This window comes from Lytechinus pictus, chromosome 2 (assembly GCF_037042905.1).
Source record: "Lytechinus pictus isolate F3 Inbred chromosome 2, Lp3.0, whole genome shotgun sequence".
Taxonomy (NCBI): Eukaryota; Metazoa; Echinodermata; class Echinoidea; order Temnopleuroida; family Toxopneustidae; genus Lytechinus; species Lytechinus pictus.
In genome coordinates this window covers 66,481,252-66,499,078 of record NC_087246.1, presented here as the reverse complement: position 1 = coordinate 66,499,078, position 17,827 = coordinate 66,481,252, and the positions used below count along the sequence as shown (strand labels likewise).

Genomic DNA, 17,827 nt, shown 5'->3' with positions numbered 1-17,827 from the left:
ATGTAGAGGAGAGTCACCACCTAACACATATTAATAACCCACTGCACTTTGTTCAAAAGTAGGGGGAAACTCCCTTGAAGTGGTTGACCTGCATACCCCCAATCAGTTATATCGGTAGGAGAGACTTGCAGGTCACTGTGATTCAGTTTGCTTTTCCTCTCTCAGACATAGGTTACAATAAAACTAATAATTATAATTGTCTGTGATGGCAGCCATCCTGAAATTGTGTTCAGGTTCTAATCTTCAATGGCTTTCCTTTCAAATCTTATTGACCACACCAATGTCTCTCTTCTTTGCAGTGGAAGGTGAGAAGAACATTGGCTTTCTCTATCCACGAGATGGCCTTGATCTTAGGAGATGCCATCACATCATCAGACCTTGTGCCTATCTTCAATGGCTTTCTAAGAGATTTGGATGAGGTTAGGATAGGAGTCCTCAAGCACTTTGCTGATTTTGTCAAGGTCAGTAGACAACTTGTCGGAACCATGTTCATTAAAGTAGCTTTGATATTTTGTTAACTCCAGGTGAAACATTCATTTTGAATTGCTACTGATCCCTATTACCATGGTAGTTAATGTAATCACAAAGCTGATCATATTCATAAGATAGTTATGAAACAGTCCCCTGATAATGGAGGTAAATCAAAATACTAATTTTTACCACTGTTCATGCTATTCTTTCTTGATTGTGCATTGGTGATTTTTGTTTTTGTATATCCAGGATTTTGTACTAGATATGAAGTTGGCAAAAATTTAATTTCACAATGCTGTGTTGCTGTAAACTCTTATTTTATAGGCATGTAGGTACAATTGTACTATAAATTTTGGCTTGGACTGGCCTACAAAATTTGTGAAATACAATTGATATCACCACTAACACTTCATTCATTCAGCCTTTTAAGCAATTTTTGGATTTTATGTCTATTTCAGATTTCTATTTCGAACAATGATATGTGTTTTTTTCCCCATCAATTTTGGTTTTCTTCTTTGGAAATGGCAGTTACTACAACCGGAGCTGAGGAGACAGTACTTGAGTCGGATGACAGACTTCCTGACGACAGACAACCAAAGGAACTGGCGCTTCAGGCTTGAGCTAGCGGAGTGAGTATACATGGAGATCAGCCATGGGCTGTGTTTCACAAAGCAACTTGCTGATGAAATCTTGCATCTGATTGGACGAGAGCAAATTTTGTTTGTGGAAGTCAATGAAAGACTTCTTAGGAACAATTCCTCTAGGGTTTGAAGGAAAAACTAAGAGATAAGAGTTGATCCTATTCAAGGATTTAAAACCAGTAATAGTGTAGTAGGTTTCACGGTACACCATGTAACTTTCTTGGGCAAGTGTTGGTCCTGAAAAGGACCACCCAATCTCGATGTGTCGACAAGTGTGTTCTTGTCATCCTCAGGAGAAAACCAGTAACTTTTAGATAGCTGGAATGAGATCTAAACATGTGAAAATTTCATTTGGATTCATTCTCGGTTTATCAGTGTAAATTATTCATTTGCTGCTGTTGCCTTCATGCACTATATGACTTCCATGGTATTCATAGAATTAGATGGCAACTACTGATAGTGACATTATGAGAGTGATATAAATCTTTATTGAATTCATATTTTTTCACCACTTGGAAGCTGAACAAAAAGAATTTCGGGACACTTTCTTTCTAGATGCTAGGGGCAAAGTATTAGCAATTAACAATTTTTTAGAGTCTCTGAACTCAAAAAGATGATAAAGGCATAGATTATGATCCACATCCACTGATTTCACTCTGCTTTCCCACTGAAATGTTGTTTCCAGTCTGAAAACATTGGTGATAATGAATTCCATATCTCTTCACTTTCAGGCAACTGATCTTGCTGTGTGATCTGTACGATCCAAGTGATGTGTGTGATAACATCTTACCCATAGCTACCAAGCTTGCTGGTGATAGGGTGGCTGATGTCAGGTTTACGTCATATAAACTGGTGAGTGATAATTAGAAATAGACAATCATTGTGAAAGCATAATCATCCCTATTCAATTCATTTATTAACCCTATAAAAATATTTACATACAATGTAAAATAACATATGTAAATGCATTAATGTAGCAACACATACAACAAATAAATATAATTTTTACATTCATGTAAAAAAGTCAACATGTGGTAAGAGGCAACCAAAAGATTATTATCAGTCCCATTAAAACTATGTATTACAGTTTCTGCACAATGTAATTTCTGTTAATGATTTTTTTTTTTTTCCCCCTCCACCACACACCACCGACAATTTTGATAACTCAATTTGATGTGATTTCTATGCTCTTTATATGTTACTCTTTTCTTTCAACAGTTGAGCGTGATTGCAAAGATTATCATGTCCTCCAACAATGGTGACTTGAGAAAGACCTTCGTCCAGGAGATAGTCATCAATTATGCTCAGAGCCCAAGATGGGCACACAGGCAGGCGTAAGTCTTCATCTAGTCTCTCAATCACTTTTACCTACGAATAGGGCCACATGAATAATGTTAATCTTATCCCATACCTTTGCCTACAATTTTAAGTGCTGTTGGTGGTTATACAAATCTGAGTTGACACAGGTCCTCTGATCTTTAATTACACAAGGGCTTGGATTACCATGATTCATAAAATGTGCTTTTCTCATATTTTATTGACAAAAATCATTGTTATGTATCTATTTCATAAAACCTACACAAGCATAGGTAATTGGATGTTTGTCACTTTCAAGTAACAAGAATATATATTTTTTTATCTGCAAGAGCAGTGCACATTTTATCATAGAAATTAGTTTGGGGGATCGGAGTAAACAATTTTTTATTCCCTCTAGGATTTGTTGTCTGCTTCTCAAAGACACAGTGGCTCAGAAAACAAAAGTTTGAGAAGACAGCAGTCCTGATTATTTACAGATGTTTGGGATTATATAACATCAAATCCTGTTTGTCAACTCATTCTTCTGAATGTCCTTATACCACACTGACAATCAAAAGTTAATCAAACACTCTCAAGATCACACTTTGATTTTGTTCTATTCTTGTTGCAGGTTTTGTCATCTATGTCAGCGCCTACTACAGGATCAGTCTGTTGAACCAAACATATTTGCCGTTGAGTTTCTACCTAGTTTACTTCATCTTGAGGAGGATCCTATTCCGAATGTTAGGCTCACACTGGCTAGGACGCTCACAGAATACATTCTTCTAATCAGTAAGTCTATTTCCAGTTAGCTCTTTTTTTTGCAAATGTGTTTTTGTAGTGCAGTTAGGATCCACCAGTTAGCCTCTTTCCACAGCGCAGCTCTCCACATAGCTTGTTATCCCCTATGTAACTTGTATCCTCCCAGCCAGTGGCACTCTTGCCTACCACATGTTTTTCAGTATCAAAACTTGCAATACAAACCAGTATTTGCCATATATGGTTAAAGGGCATGTCAGTAAACTTTACTTTAACCGGGCACGGCTTTTTTGGGCTGTTCTCTGGCTTGTGATGGTGTGTGGTCCGAGAGGTGTGACCAGTTTTCTGTTGAACACGTTGACGGTTCATCGCAATGGGGTGACGGCTTATGAGAAGGTCAATAACTTGCAGAATAATACTTCTGTGTAAGTAAAAAAAAAAAATGGACACCTCACAAATCCCAAATATGAGGGGGAAAATGTAATGAACACATACCGGTAATCACTATATATGACTGGAAAGAGTATCTTCTCCCAAATAAATTGAAGCCATATTTATGTGGTATGTCTTCATGCTTGGATAATCAGTTGGTATTCTTTGCCGTGGTGTAAATTTTGATTTGCGCATAAGTAAGGTATGACTACAATAATGAATTCAGATGTCAATTATGTCACAATCCTACAAGGTTTGCATGATGATCCATTGCAAAACACATTTTCAATGATTAACATTGGAATTGTTTAATTAACACTTTTTAGTATAAATTCAAGTAAGTTTCATTGAAAAGGGATTTGCAAGTGTAGGATTATAACATCGTTGACCTCTGGATTATTCATTGCAGCCATGCCTTTGGCGCAAATCAAACTTTACATCACAGGGCAATTTCTGGCTTTAAAAATCTGTCATTTTCACAACACTTTTCAACCTGCTGTCTTAACAAACCGGGAAATTCTATTGACAATCAATACAAATATGTTGTCCATGGGTGAATTAGAGGTGAAAATGTTGCATGTCGTAGAGGACATTTTCTCATCCACTTAAAATTTTCACCCATATGATAGAATATTTTTTGGTATTTATCATGACTTCTCACTATAACTTATTAACAAAAAACAACATTTTGTTGGTCAAGCATTCAGCTAAGAGACTAGAAATTGTTGAAATATCCTCTACGACACGTATGGAATCGCCCCACAGTAAAAAAATAAAACCTGATTATCCAACCATGGAGACATACCACATAAATATGGTATGTAATTATTTGTGAGAAGATTCAGGCCATATAGATTTATTATGCAAAAGGCGATTGGTGCATTTAAGGAGATTATACTACTGGGCACCCATTCTCCTCTCCTTGGTTAATTGCAGCACAGTTTGGATCATTTTCTTGCTGAAGGAAATAATGCCATGTCTGGGATTTGAACCCATGACCCCCTTTGATTCAAATACCAGAACCTCCAGACCACAACATTTCCAGAATCTATCTTGATTTTATCACACTTTGCAATTTGAAAGACATAATTTCTGTAATATTGTAAGATAGAGATGATGAATCCAATTCCAAACTGTTAACAGAAAGGATGAAGTCTCTGCAGGTGTTTTAGTTTCAACAGAGTTTTTAATATGTACTATTTTTATCTCATTTTTATCTTATACAGATTATTTTGATCATACTGAGAACCCTTATCGGGACGAGATGCTGGAATGTCTTAGTCGGCTACGTGGAGATGAGGATCGGGATGTTAGGTACTATTCCTGCCTGGGACCTTCTGGCGATGCCAAGGTTCATTATGCAGAAGGGGTAAGAGATTAATGTTTCACCATTCTCACATTCATAGTTGCTCTATATTTTGTTGGGGATAGCCTACTTTTTGAAATTTCATTGATCTTGAAAGAATTTCAAATTTCAAAGATCTTTCTTGTTTCTTATAATTAAGAGGAAAGGGCACAGTTCACATGAGAAATATACAATTTTTACATCTTTAGCTTCCCATAATTGTATCTCAGAGTTAGATCATGGCCTGAATGTAATGATAGTATTCATATAATGAAATGTTGAATCTAGTGGCAAATTGTCATTAGATGTGTTGATTTCATTTCTACATCTACATTTTTAGGTTTGTTTGTCCTTACACTTCCTTTGACTGATAATACTTAATTGATTTTGAAAAGGGTTGTTTAGTTTTAAAAGCCATTTATTACATCATTTATTTTTTTTGTTTTTTTGTTTTGTATTAGCTCACATGAAGACCATATAGTATGTATCCGACATGAGCCTCCAGACTTGGGAGTAATATTTACCAAAAACTTTGACAGAATTAAGATAAAATGTTGTATTGGAAATGATCGTGCTCACCAGGAGGAATGTAATAGTTAAAGAAATGGGACTTACAGTTTTCCCCTCTTGCCTTTTATCACTTTTCAGGAACTTCCCGTATAACAAGAAGTGGGCTTTCTTCCTCACCGGATGGACTTTCGTACATACTTCCTTCTTCCACAAGTGTGCTGCATACATACTACAACCTCACTCATTGACGATATGTATGCCTTCATACCCACTACTACCATGCCCATGGATAGCTTTTTAGATGATATTCCTGCAAAGCTCTTTTTATTTGCAGAAGGAGCACTCAGTTAACAGCATAGAGCCTTTGAAGAATAAAAAAATTGCTGGTATTTTCATAGTATTAATTGATTTTACCCAAGGTTAAGTTAGACCATATTTTCATGGAATGCCAGTAGTCTATCCATTCATCTGATACAAATGATTTAAATTCTGCAGTAAAAATTATCTAGAACAAAATTATGAAATAAGGTTTTTAAAAAGATGTGGAGTGAACAATTATTTCATGGATGTCAAGGCAAACAAACACAAAATAGCATTCTGTAGAAGTGTGGATGAAATTCCAATTTAGTAATTCATTAGATAAATAAATTTGGGTTAAAATTATGAGAAAACAACCTAACATCTTTAGACCCCAAGATTTACGACCCCAGCATTGCATACCTTGTGGTGGTGTGTGACAACCACGTTTCTGCCATTTTGGGACAATTATTTATTCACATTGACTTTATTTTCATATCAGTGTAACTAATACCTCAAATTTATTATGCCAGCAGGATTGAGTAATCAATGCAAATGTTGATGAATTCTGTTCAAATTGTAAGGGGTATAATGTTCTGTAGCATAAGCGATGCAATTTGTTACACTGGAACTAACTAATATGTGCAAGTAGGAAGCTTTTGATTGAGGTTAACATTGATAAGTACATGTATGTGGGAGCTGTTTGCTGTAAAGATAGGTTCAGATTTTGTTTTTCAATACTGTTAGATAATGGCAAATTACATTGATATCCCTCATATTTGTGTTGTGATGGTCACTGGTAGGTCCTCATAATTTTGTACTTTATTGCCTATTAGGGGCCCATTTTGCAAAGAGGTGCAGAAGTTAAATTTTAATTCAATCAGAGATCTCAAATGTTTAAAAAAGACAATGAGATCTATCACAAATTTGAGTTTGATTTGAATCTCTCACATCTTTTTGTGACAGTTGACCCCTGATCCTGCCTTTCGCTCCTTTTAGCTTGAGCTCTTTGCCCTAGAAACCATTTATTTCAATTGGATTAGCTATTCCCAATACTACACCCCCCTGTTCCTGCTAAAATTATAAACCTCTTATTTCTGAGTGATTGACATCACTGCACATTTGTGAGATTTACAAGTTCACGACCACAACGAAAGGCCTGCTTCGAACTAGGAAGCTTCTGTTGTGTAGTGCACTTGTGTTAAATGCCATCTTAATTCGATGCTTTTTGTAATTGTACCAACTATTATCTCGACCTGTCTGGTTATGTCCCATATTTGTCCATATTGGAAGTCCCCATTATGAATGTAGTTTCTCTCTCTATATATATCCCTTCATTATTTTACTGAATAGATATCACATCAGGTTTATTATGATGTATGATAATGATGTACAGTTGATTGTCATCTTTCATTTATGGCATATTCTTGTTATAAATGAGTAATTCAGAGTGATTTCAAACTATTATGTCATGCATTGAATTTTTAAATGTCTATTTTATAGTATGATATTGTCTATTTTTATATTCTTTCAAATGTGTGTACCGTTTTTTTCTTGGCATATTTTTCATCCTACCAAAGTGTATATATCTGATTGCTTTTTTATTATAAATCCTGAGCAAGCCATTTTAAATTCTGAAATTAGAAAACAGTTTGAATTCATTATTGAAGATTTCGTTGAAACCAAAATCATGAAATATAAACCATGACAATACTTAAGAAGTGTGTCTGATAAAAGTGATATTAAACAATTTTTTCCCCACTGAATAAACAATTACCCTATGGAGTGTTTAATCTACAAATCAAATACTGTTTAAATTCACCATATTCTATCAACCTTTGCTCAATGGTACTAATCGAGTACTTTTTTTAGGAAGCAATATAATGAGTTTATCGCACAGTATTTACTTTGCAAGTTCATGTCATGTGCATGATCCATTTTTTTTTTCAAAGTTTATTTTGTTAACAGTATATAGTTGCTCTTTATTGTATCTGTACTATATTTTTATTACTATTGTTTACATTGAATGATGCTGGTTTTTGTGTCATGCTGCATTTATTTTATCGTAGATAACTTCAACATCCCCTGTACTCCTGGATAACATACAAGATATCTATGCTTTATCAAACATGGAATAATATCAAAAAGTTAGATTTTATTTGAAATAATAATATATCCTTAGCAATTCCTCAAAATCATTTGCTTGCGTACTGCCAAATAAAGCAATACCTAGTTCCAGCAGTAACTCGTCTGTGTAATTGCCTATTTGATGACACCATCAAAATTCATGAATCTTCTGAAAGAAATGGGCAAGTGCCATGCACTCACTATTTTTTGCCTTTAAAGGTAGACCATAAAAGTGTAATCATCCTTTATGTCAGCTTTAAGTGCTTGTTTCTCACATTCTTATCCAACCCTTTTTGTCTCGCTGAGAATACCATCAGAATTCTGATTGCTCAGTACAGACCGTACTATTGAATTTCATCAGTTACTCTCATTTTACTTGTGCCTTTTATTGTAACGTGTGTGGATCAGCACAAGTTGTGTTTCAAATGGTTTTTATACAATGATCATAATCCAGATTTTATGAGTGATCTGTATGATGGATAATATTACAAGTCACTTTTTAATGCATGGTTTATGCTCGCTGTTCATGAGTTCATCAAAATCAGCAGGTTTTTTTTTAATTTCACCATGCCCAGATAAATCTGTTGTAAAAAAAAACGCTAATATTTCTAGAATTGTCTTTCATCGTGATGGATTGACGAAGTGAATATACTTAATAGTACTTGATATATTAGCAATGTGCTATTGGGAGTGACAGTTTTGATGTATTGCAAAAATATTGTATCGTTGTTTTTATTGTAGGTTTCATTAATAAAGGGACATGTATGTATGATACTGAAGACAACAGAAAAAATGATTAATATATAAGCATACTTTAACTATGACTTGTTAAAACTGTACTACTAACAACATAACACTGTATAGGAGGGTGTATGAAATCGTTGCTGTTAACTTTTATAGTCTGAAGAAAATGTGCAAAGGTAGAACATTGAAAAGAAAAATGAGATTTATCATGTTGTGTATAGTCCAAAATTAAATTCTGAATTGTATGAAGATGAAATTCTGGAGTACTTATTCACTTTGTCTAGGTTTCTTGTGGTCTGGTTGTGATGAATTTGCTTTGTATTATGTTGTAATTTTAACCCTTATTAAACAGGGGGTGACAAATCTCATCACTACGTCGTCGCACAAATTTTTTTTGACCGCGCTGCTCGCTGACCTTACTTTCAAGTCTTGCGCATCTTTTGAGACCAAATTTGCACGTCCGGGTGCGCGGTTCCGAAATAACGCAGGAGCAAATGTGTCACCACTGACATCTGTTCCGATATCTCCATTTATATTTTTCAATTGATTGATAAAATTTAAAGCAAATCATTATGACTTCAAAAAGCAGTCCAACAATCTAGTGCAAATTTGCAATTAATTAAAGGACTCCAGATTGATTCTAAAACCCAAATTTTACTTACCATTGATTGCAAGTTTCTTGCAACGCCCCAATGTTTTATGTGATGACCTATTTTTGATGCCCAGTTTGTTCATCTATGAAGAGGATTAGAAATTGGATGGAACTGATGATGTTGGTCGTGAAAATTTGATGATCGATTGGTGATTATGATGATGATTGCGTCATGGCGATGGTGTTGGAAATGGGTGGTATGAATGGTGATAATGATGCTGATTTAATGGGGGTAGTGGTTGTAATGGTGATGATGATGTTAGTGGTGGTTGCAATGATGATAATAATGGTGTTGATTACTGATGATTATGATCTCGATGTTTCATACGATCACATTTTTTTTTTAATGTAAACATGATAAAGATGAATTCAATTGATAAGCTTTGGGAAACGTTTCCATCTGGTAAAAAGGTAAAGATCCCAAAAGTTCATCGAGATCCTTTCTCAACCTTCATTCTCTTGCAGGATTGTATACTACCCATTTTCCGCTGTCAATTGTGTTTCCACTGTATATAATTACATCCCGGCTGCAGTTTTGATAATGTAAGATCTATATTGACTTAAAAACATGATATTTTGAGCGCCATCTAACCATCTTTAACATGATAATTGATATGTAAAAAAAAATCTCATTACACGGGGAATACGAGCTAAAAGGTTTTGTTTTCTTTGCCAATTCTCCCTCTCCTCTCCTCTCATTTAAAAAAAAAAAAACTTTTCTTCATTTTGTTTTCTCCTTCCTCTTCTTTTCTTTACCCCTTCCTTTTGTCTTCATTTTTAATTTTTCTTCTTTTTCTCTTCTCTCTTCCCTTATTCTGCTTTTTTTTTGGGGGTGGGGGTGCCGCCATTAGTGTGCCGTGGCTGCTTCGACCCCTGGATCCAACTCCCAATATATTTGAAACAAAAGGAGGCAATGGATTTTAGGCTCTTAGATTTCTTTCTTTCTTTTTCTTTCTTTCTTTCTTTCATTTCCTTTTTTGGCTGGGCTATCTTCGTCCTTCGCCTCAGAGAGCCATACCCTTAAGAGTCTATCATATTTTTGTTTTTTTCCCTTTTTCCTCTCCCCCTTCCACTCTATTTATATCTTCTTTTATCTTCCCTTTCTTTCCCCTCTCCGTTTCCCTTCCTCCCCCCCCCTTTTTTTTTTTTGGGGGGGGGGGCCATCGGCTATTTATCTGCGCCTGGTGGTGGTGACAGTGAAAGTCGTATAATGTTGGTGGATTGCTGGCGAGGACTAAGAATGAAGGTACAAGCGAAAGTAATAATTTTTTCATCGTATTAATGAATAAAATTAATGTCAGTGGCGTATGGATGGGGGGGGGGGGGGCTTGCGAGTCCCCCAAAAAAATCACGACCAAGGGAAAGAAAAGCAAAGAGAGAATGGTGAAATATATTATTTTCTGACTATTATGCCAAAATCTATCACAAAATTATATACTTTTTTAAATGTCAAAATATTGCTCGCTCGCTAGCAATTTGTTATAGATATTGCTAAAGTTTATGGTTGGCTCATTACGCCAATGATTAATTTGGGCATTTCTCCCTTACTATATATTGGATCTGCGCTCATGTTGTTCGTTAAAATGTTATATGTGTTAAATATTATTTTAAAGTAGAACTTCCCCTTTTTTAGAATACCACAATTTTTGATAAACTAGTTTGAGCAAAATAACTTGCTACAAACAATTAAGTGCGAACGAGCCTGGCATACCGTCCTTGGAAGATGGTTTTGGAATAGGGGACCTGACAATTTAAACAATTGATTTCAATTTCAGTCTGCTTAATTCGCACACACTGAATGTTATGAATTAGTCTACTCGTTTGTCTATGACTGTGACCTTGAATTCAGAGCAACCTATTCAACATATCTTTAGCAATGATAACGGGTCCAGGCTGGCAATTAACTCAGACGCCAGGTGTTTCACTTTCCTTCTTGAAAGTTGCTATTTTGATCGCGCACACACACACACACACATACTCTCACACACACACACACTTCTACAATAATAAGTCCACAAATTGGTATTCATAATCATGCATAGAGTATTTTTCTTTTTTTCCCCATTTATTTGATTAACGATTAATAGCAATGTGAATAAAATGCAGGTTGCTCAAGGGCATAAGTGCCGTGCTGGGAATCGAACCCCCGATCCTGGGATCCAGCAGGCGCCTTAGACCACTCGGCCACGACACCTTCACTCAGCTATGGTACTTCCACACACACACACAACAGAACTTTCCTTGACATTTATGATGAAAATGCAGATACTCCGCAACCCCCCCTAAAAAAAACTTACATGAAGGCCTATTTACTATTGTAAAACAGTTGTATATCATGTGTTAGTGAGGTAGGATGATGTCACGTCCACACGTTGCTAATTTTCTTATTTCACTGATAAAATCTTGACTATTTATTTCCCTGTTCTTGGAACCCTTAAATATAGAATGATTTTAATTTCATGTAATAAAATAAAAGTGGATGAATTGATAATCTCACTGATTGTATAGGCCGCATTGTAGTGTTTACGGCGAGATGCGTGCAATGCTTTCGGCGAGAAAACAAACAAAGGATCAATGCAATATAATGAAGATAAAAAAATAGTTAAATCGATTTCATAAGCAACAAAAATCATCAAAACAATAAAATTATTGAAAAGTGGGTTCACGATAGTAGTCTTTCGAGCAAAATACAGGCCTATAAACCACTTTGTATAGGATTTACCTGAAATTCTTTCTCATTTTTTTAAAGGTTCTATGATAATGCTGTTGTTGTGCTCGTCAGTGTTTATTCTATTAGCCAAGCGATGAATTGAAAATGAGGTATTTCCTTGTATTTAAATGCAAAATTGAATTCTCCCGGTAATTTTCCTCTCTGTATACGACTTAACACAATACTGTCGACCCATGGAGCCATGGTCGACCTTTTGAGGCCCCTTGGCAAAATTAAACGAGCGCCCTCGGGGAATATGTCGTCTGCTTCACTATTGTCGGCAAAAAGTATAACTAAAATTTCATTATAAAACTTTTACTCCGAAAACCAACTCGACTGAATGGTTGTTCCCTATATTGGTGCACTAAGCTTTAAATTATGTAGAATAAACACTATTGAATAGCTTGCAGTCAAGCTCGATAATCATTGTAATGTTTTTATTTATTTTGACATGACTTCGCAACGTGTAATGTCTGCACCAAAGGTCCGCACACCCATTTATCGCAGGTGCCCAGCTGCATAGTGTCTTGCTTCCGATCCACCACGGCCGTGCCATCGCGCTGCACTGGGGGATCGTGTGTTATGTATCTCGCTGCTTACGGTTCGAACGAATAGACTACCGTATTAAACCAACCTGACGATTTTTATACACGCAATAATATCTACGCTGCCGTGGAAACGAGATAGACAGCGATTACTGGAAAGATCTAATTGACACAAATTAACACATGATATTTTGGACATTTCCCTGATCAGTTTCGGAGCCAGAATTACATCAAAAATGGGGACAAGCTGTTCTTCTACACGAAGTGTCAACGGAGATTCTACTGCAAAGTGAGTAGGCAAATGAAAGAGTGTGGTACGGAACATGGATGCGAACATGTCTGTATGATTGAGAAGCAGTCCCATTCATTAGGTTTTCAGTTTGTGACATGATTAAGCCTACTTGATATCAATGAAGTTCAGCAGAGACTCCAGTGCTTGAATTAATAGGTCATAACTTTGGATGCCTTTGGTTCATTGTAAAAATGTCAGAAAAATGTCAGGGGTTGCAATGCTAGTGACAACAGCAATTATTTATTACCTTTATTACCTTTATTACCGGATCTACTGGAAAAATGCAATTACTTATGCAGTCGTGTTTCCAGGTCTATCACTGTTGCTATCTCCATCTAACTATTAAAATAACGTGTGCCTGTGTGCTGTGCCAGAGTTACTATTCCCAAGGGTGAGTATATTGCACTGCAGACCAAAACTTGTCTAACTGTGACTTGAATCTGTTCAACGTTGATGCAGTAACTATCTCTGCCGGCAAGGAGTTCCAGTCATTTACAACTCTGGCACTGAAAGTATTTTTTCTAACATCCAGTCTGCTTCTCTTCACATACAATTTGCATAGATGTCCACGTGTTGTCTGAGTCAGTGAGGAGAATGAATTGATGGCTGCAGAGCCCGGGGGGGGGGGGGGCACTCAGTATATATAATGCATAGTGGGTCGGGACCCCCATTTTTACACTCAAATTTCCGTTCCAGGGCATAGCATTTTCATCTTATTGAGAAAAAGAACTAAGAAAGCCGCTCCGAAGCATAGCATTTTCTTCTTATCGAGAGAAAAGAAGACAGAAATCCGCTCCAAAGCTTTGCATATTTTTCGTTACGCCGTTCCGGTCGCATTGATCCGCCACAATGAGCTGCAATTTTGGTGAAAAGCGGCTGCAGAGCGCTGTCTGACCATCGCCTCTGCGTGAGCACACCCGGCGCCCATGCCACTGGGCTAGCTGCATACATGTATGCCCGTTCCAAAGGGATGCACACGCAGGCGACCCCCGTTTTCACAAACATTTGTAGTTGCGAAGCCCGTTCCGAGGACCCTCCTTTTTACGATAAGTCCGCTCCAAGGCCCCCGGTTTTTGTCTCGCCTGCGGCACATACCTACCAATTTTTTGGTCGAGTACCCCCCCCCCCCGCCCCGGGCTGCAGAGACAGAGTTGTCAAACTTGAATTGAAATTGAAAATAGTAGAGGTAAAATTGAAAATGGCAAAGGGTGAAAATGGCAGATTGATAAAAGTTATGTTAGTAAATTGGCCTAGGTTAGGACTCTTGCTTACATAAAATATGTAAAATATTAAGTTACTCCAACTCCACTCCTTGAAAATTGTCAGTCAAAATAGCTTAATAGGTAAAAAATGAATGGGCAATTGCTTCACTTGGTGCCCCGTTTGGCCCAAAATTGATTTCATATTATTTTGTAACTAATTTTGTTTGCCATCACAAGTGAGTTATTTTTTTCATTCATTTATTCTGACTAGCAACTACATGCATATTATTCAATTCATTGCTTATGACTCGCAAACATCTTACTTGATGACTACCGACCATCGCTAGTGTCAGTGACCCTCTGACTAGATTATGACTAGTATCGACCCTTATGCCTAATATTTTCCTTTTTATGAATTAGCATTCCTCTAGTACTTTGACCTTGGGGGGGGGGGGGCACTTCCATTGACGAGTGGATACCATGCGCGACCATTGGGTCTAAAAAAGCACCCTAAACACATATTTTCCATATTCTGGAAATGCACCCCTTAACAAGTATTGGCGTGTGAAACCCTGCCCTTAACAAGTATTGGAAACATAACGATACTATTGGCAAGTATTCCCTGATTTGAACCCCTAAATAAGTACAGCGATATTTCAATTGTTATGTCACGGACGTCGGTCGTCGTTTTTACCTTTACCTGCATCATTGGGTTTAGTACAGCCCCACTCGCGCAAATCGTACTCTATTACTATAGTGTTGACTCTTGGGGCAAAAAGTACATCCTTTATAAAACATTTTAGTCTTGATTTGTTATACCCTCGCAAATTTGATCTATACACGTAGCTTTCCTATCGAAAATAGATACCCTTTTTAAAATTATTTTAGTGTTTTTGACACCCTTATTACGTTACGTACGCAACGTGCCCTATCATGAAAAAGACATCCTTTTTACGTGTTTTTTTGGTCGCGCATGGTATCCACTCGTCAATGTAAGTGGCCCCCCCGGGACTTTGACAAGACTAGACTAGAGACCCATAGATGCGAACCTTTTTCATATTTGGTCCTTAAGACCAACAGATGGAGCCCAATATATTGGGTACATTATTTTTGGCCAAATATGCACATTGATGGAGTGAAGCAAATGAGGCAATTTTTTACTTTGGCCTTTCCTTTTTTTGTCACTACAACTTTTACATCAGCCATTGTTATCTCACACCTCTCAGTTGGTCTCTATGATCCTTTCACTGGATTTGGGTAGTGTATTTTTGTGGCCCTTTTTAATTTGAGCCATTTGTGCCATCATACATGTATAAGAACATTGAATTTCTTAAAAAAGTGACTTTGCTTTGAAAATATTGAAAAATAAAGGCCTGCAAGTGTCATTAAATTTGAATTTGAATTGATTTGTGAGGGCCATTATGTGTGTTTGCCTTTGAGGAATAAAACCAAATTTCTGGATGACATCTTTTCCTCTATTCTTGGAAGGATTATAGAGACCAGCTGATCATGTTGTTGACTAATTCAATTATCTAAGTTTGCTTTGATTTTGGATGCTAAAAGTAACCATCATCCATGCCAACTAGAATTTGAAAGACAAGTTAAGTTAGACTATAGATTGTTAAAGAAATCGTATCAAAGTATGGAGAATGGTTAATTAAAAGTGATCATGTCACTCTTGATGAATAACAAGTAAGACACTTCTGTTCATAATTTGGGGGTGATCCAAGATTGGAATGTAAATGAGGGCAACAGGCGATTTCACCCTCATGACAGCTCAAATTGCCTCTAGAATTCTCCCCAAATGCATGCTTTGGGGCGACCATTCTTTATAGAGTAGCCCCATGATCTGTCACAACAATGTTCAAGATAATTTAGAATATTCTAATTATGGCAGAATAATGATATTTGCATTTACTGCATAATCACTTGTTGCCCCCCCCCCAAAAAAAAAATAGCCCTTAGAATGAAAGAATTAGCCCCAACATTTATGCAATCTCCCCAATGTGGAAAAAGATAGCCCCTAAAAAAGAAAAATGAGTTTCTACCCTGGGTTGATCTATTGTACAATGTAGTCCATCTATGTGGTAGCTTGAATAATTGTTATAATGACATATTTGGTGATTTTTTTTTTTTTTTTTGGGGGGGGGGTTGGGCAAAAGAAAAAAAGTTAATGTTATACTATATTTTAGGAGAAGCAGTCAATGCAGTACATCGTTCAGTATGGCTTGCTGTGTAATTGCCCCTGACTATTGAGGGAGTAGTTGGTTTCAAACTTGAATTATCCTCTGGTGGAAATACATCACCCTGCAAGCACAGACTCAAATTTAACATCTTTTTAACAGTTTATACCATGTCTAGAGTAAAGACTTGATTCCAAATATTGATTGTGAAGTTCCTGAAAATACACTCTTGTCTGGACAAACAACCTGTCCGGACATACAATAAGTGATCCAGGTAATACTTTTGATAATGCTACTCTAAAAATCAAATGATATTTATTAATGAAAAATGAATGCTACTATATTAATTTACAACAGCAGAGAAAATTGCATTGTGGAAAAAAAAACAAGATCAGAATACTATATAGACATAGATTTCTAAACTCCGCATTTGTTTTATTTCCTGCCTTTCTCCACTTTCCTCTATTTCTTTCTGTATCCCATAGTTCTTTGATTTTTCATTTAAGTTTTAGGTCAAATTTTATCTCCCTGTCAATTTGTTGAATATGAAAACGTAAATGTTGTCTGTCTTGTATCAGACTGATGCTCTGACGACAATTGATCTGCTCTAAATTCCACTCACTAATCGAATAACCAAATTCAACCCTGGCTTTAACAATATACCCTACCCTAAACCTAACCATTTACCTAACATAAAAACCCTATTGCAACCCTCACCGTAACCCTACATCTTAGACGAAATTAAGCCCGGAGCAATTGTCGCAGGAGGAAATGTCGTGTCACAGGTTGCATTGTCTGCACCCGAGAGTCTGAGATTAAAACACATTGTTTGTCTTCTTGTTTCAATTTGAGTGTTGTTTCAAGGTGCTGAACTACGTGCTATTGCTCTAGTTCACTGAAAGCCTTGAATAAAGCTCAAAAGCAGTACCTTGTGCTTCAAAATACAATAAAAACATCTTCAGTGACCAGGAGCACCATATTGCCCCCACCCTAACCCCCCCCCCCCCTCTGATCCTGTGTGCTTCAAAAAGTGTAATTAATGTCAAGAAAGCAAAAAGTCCTTCCATGAATAGGAGCACCATATCCCCTCTGATTTTCATGAAATTATCAGAATGATTTTTTAAAAAATAAATTTCAAATCAACTTTTTGTCGGAGAGGAGTTCCCTTTACATGCTTGTTTGATTCTTCTCTAACAGTCCAAATTTATTAGTTGTTTGGACTTGGCCTTTAAAAAAAAAAGATAGTTTCATTCCATTTCCACCCAGACTTTTGAACTACAGTATGTCTACCTGCCCAATATAATTTGTCAGACATACATGTATGACATATTGATTTTAGCATTCAGTAATGGCCTGCTGTGGGTGTGACAACTGTTGCTAGTCCAATGCGCTGATCAATAAGTTCTTTATGTACTCAATCAATAACTCTAATACACCCCAATTACTTATCCTCTTCCCATTCCTAATTCATATCTATTCAATTACTTTGCAATTGCTCATTTGATAAAATATATTCAGCAATGCTGAATGTTTAGTAAGGAACTGTCTCATTACATTGTCAAACAATAAAAGCATTTCTTTATGGGCTTTTGTTGGAAAAGTGACAGCCCTGAGTATCAAT

General features: G+C 36.5%; 2 protein-coding genes across 6 annotated transcripts in view; both read left to right on the top strand.

Annotated features, from left to right (window-relative positions):
- Nucleotides 1-8,878, top strand: part of LOC129253768 (serine/threonine-protein phosphatase 4 regulatory subunit 1-like) — an 89,074-nt gene extending 80,196 nt beyond the window's left edge. For all 5 annotated transcript variants that reach the window (XM_064095450.1, XM_054892194.2, XM_054892193.2 and 2 more), the window contains 7 exons: nucleotides 300-461; nucleotides 1,000-1,100; nucleotides 1,844-1,964; nucleotides 2,331-2,446; nucleotides 3,040-3,200; nucleotides 4,826-4,968; nucleotides 5,593-8,878. In XM_064095450.1, coding sequence (XP_063951520.1) covers nucleotides 300-461; nucleotides 1,000-1,100; nucleotides 1,844-1,964; nucleotides 2,331-2,446; nucleotides 3,040-3,200; nucleotides 4,826-4,968; nucleotides 5,593-5,607 — 819 coding nt within the window. In that variant the 3' untranslated portion in view covers nucleotides 5,608-8,878. The remainder of the gene's footprint in view (nucleotides 1-299; nucleotides 462-999; nucleotides 1,101-1,843; nucleotides 1,965-2,330; nucleotides 2,447-3,039; nucleotides 3,201-4,825; nucleotides 4,969-5,592) is intronic.
- Nucleotides 8,879-12,566: 3,688 nt separating this feature from the next.
- Nucleotides 12,567-17,827, top strand: part of LOC129255139 (NACHT domain- and WD repeat-containing protein 1-like) — a 91,617-nt gene continuing 86,356 nt past the window's right edge. The window contains exon 1 of the mRNA XM_064095449.1: nucleotides 12,567-12,818. Coding sequence (XP_063951519.1) covers nucleotides 12,766-12,818 — 53 coding nt within the window. The 5' untranslated portion in view covers nucleotides 12,567-12,765. The remainder of the gene's footprint in view (nucleotides 12,819-17,827) is intronic.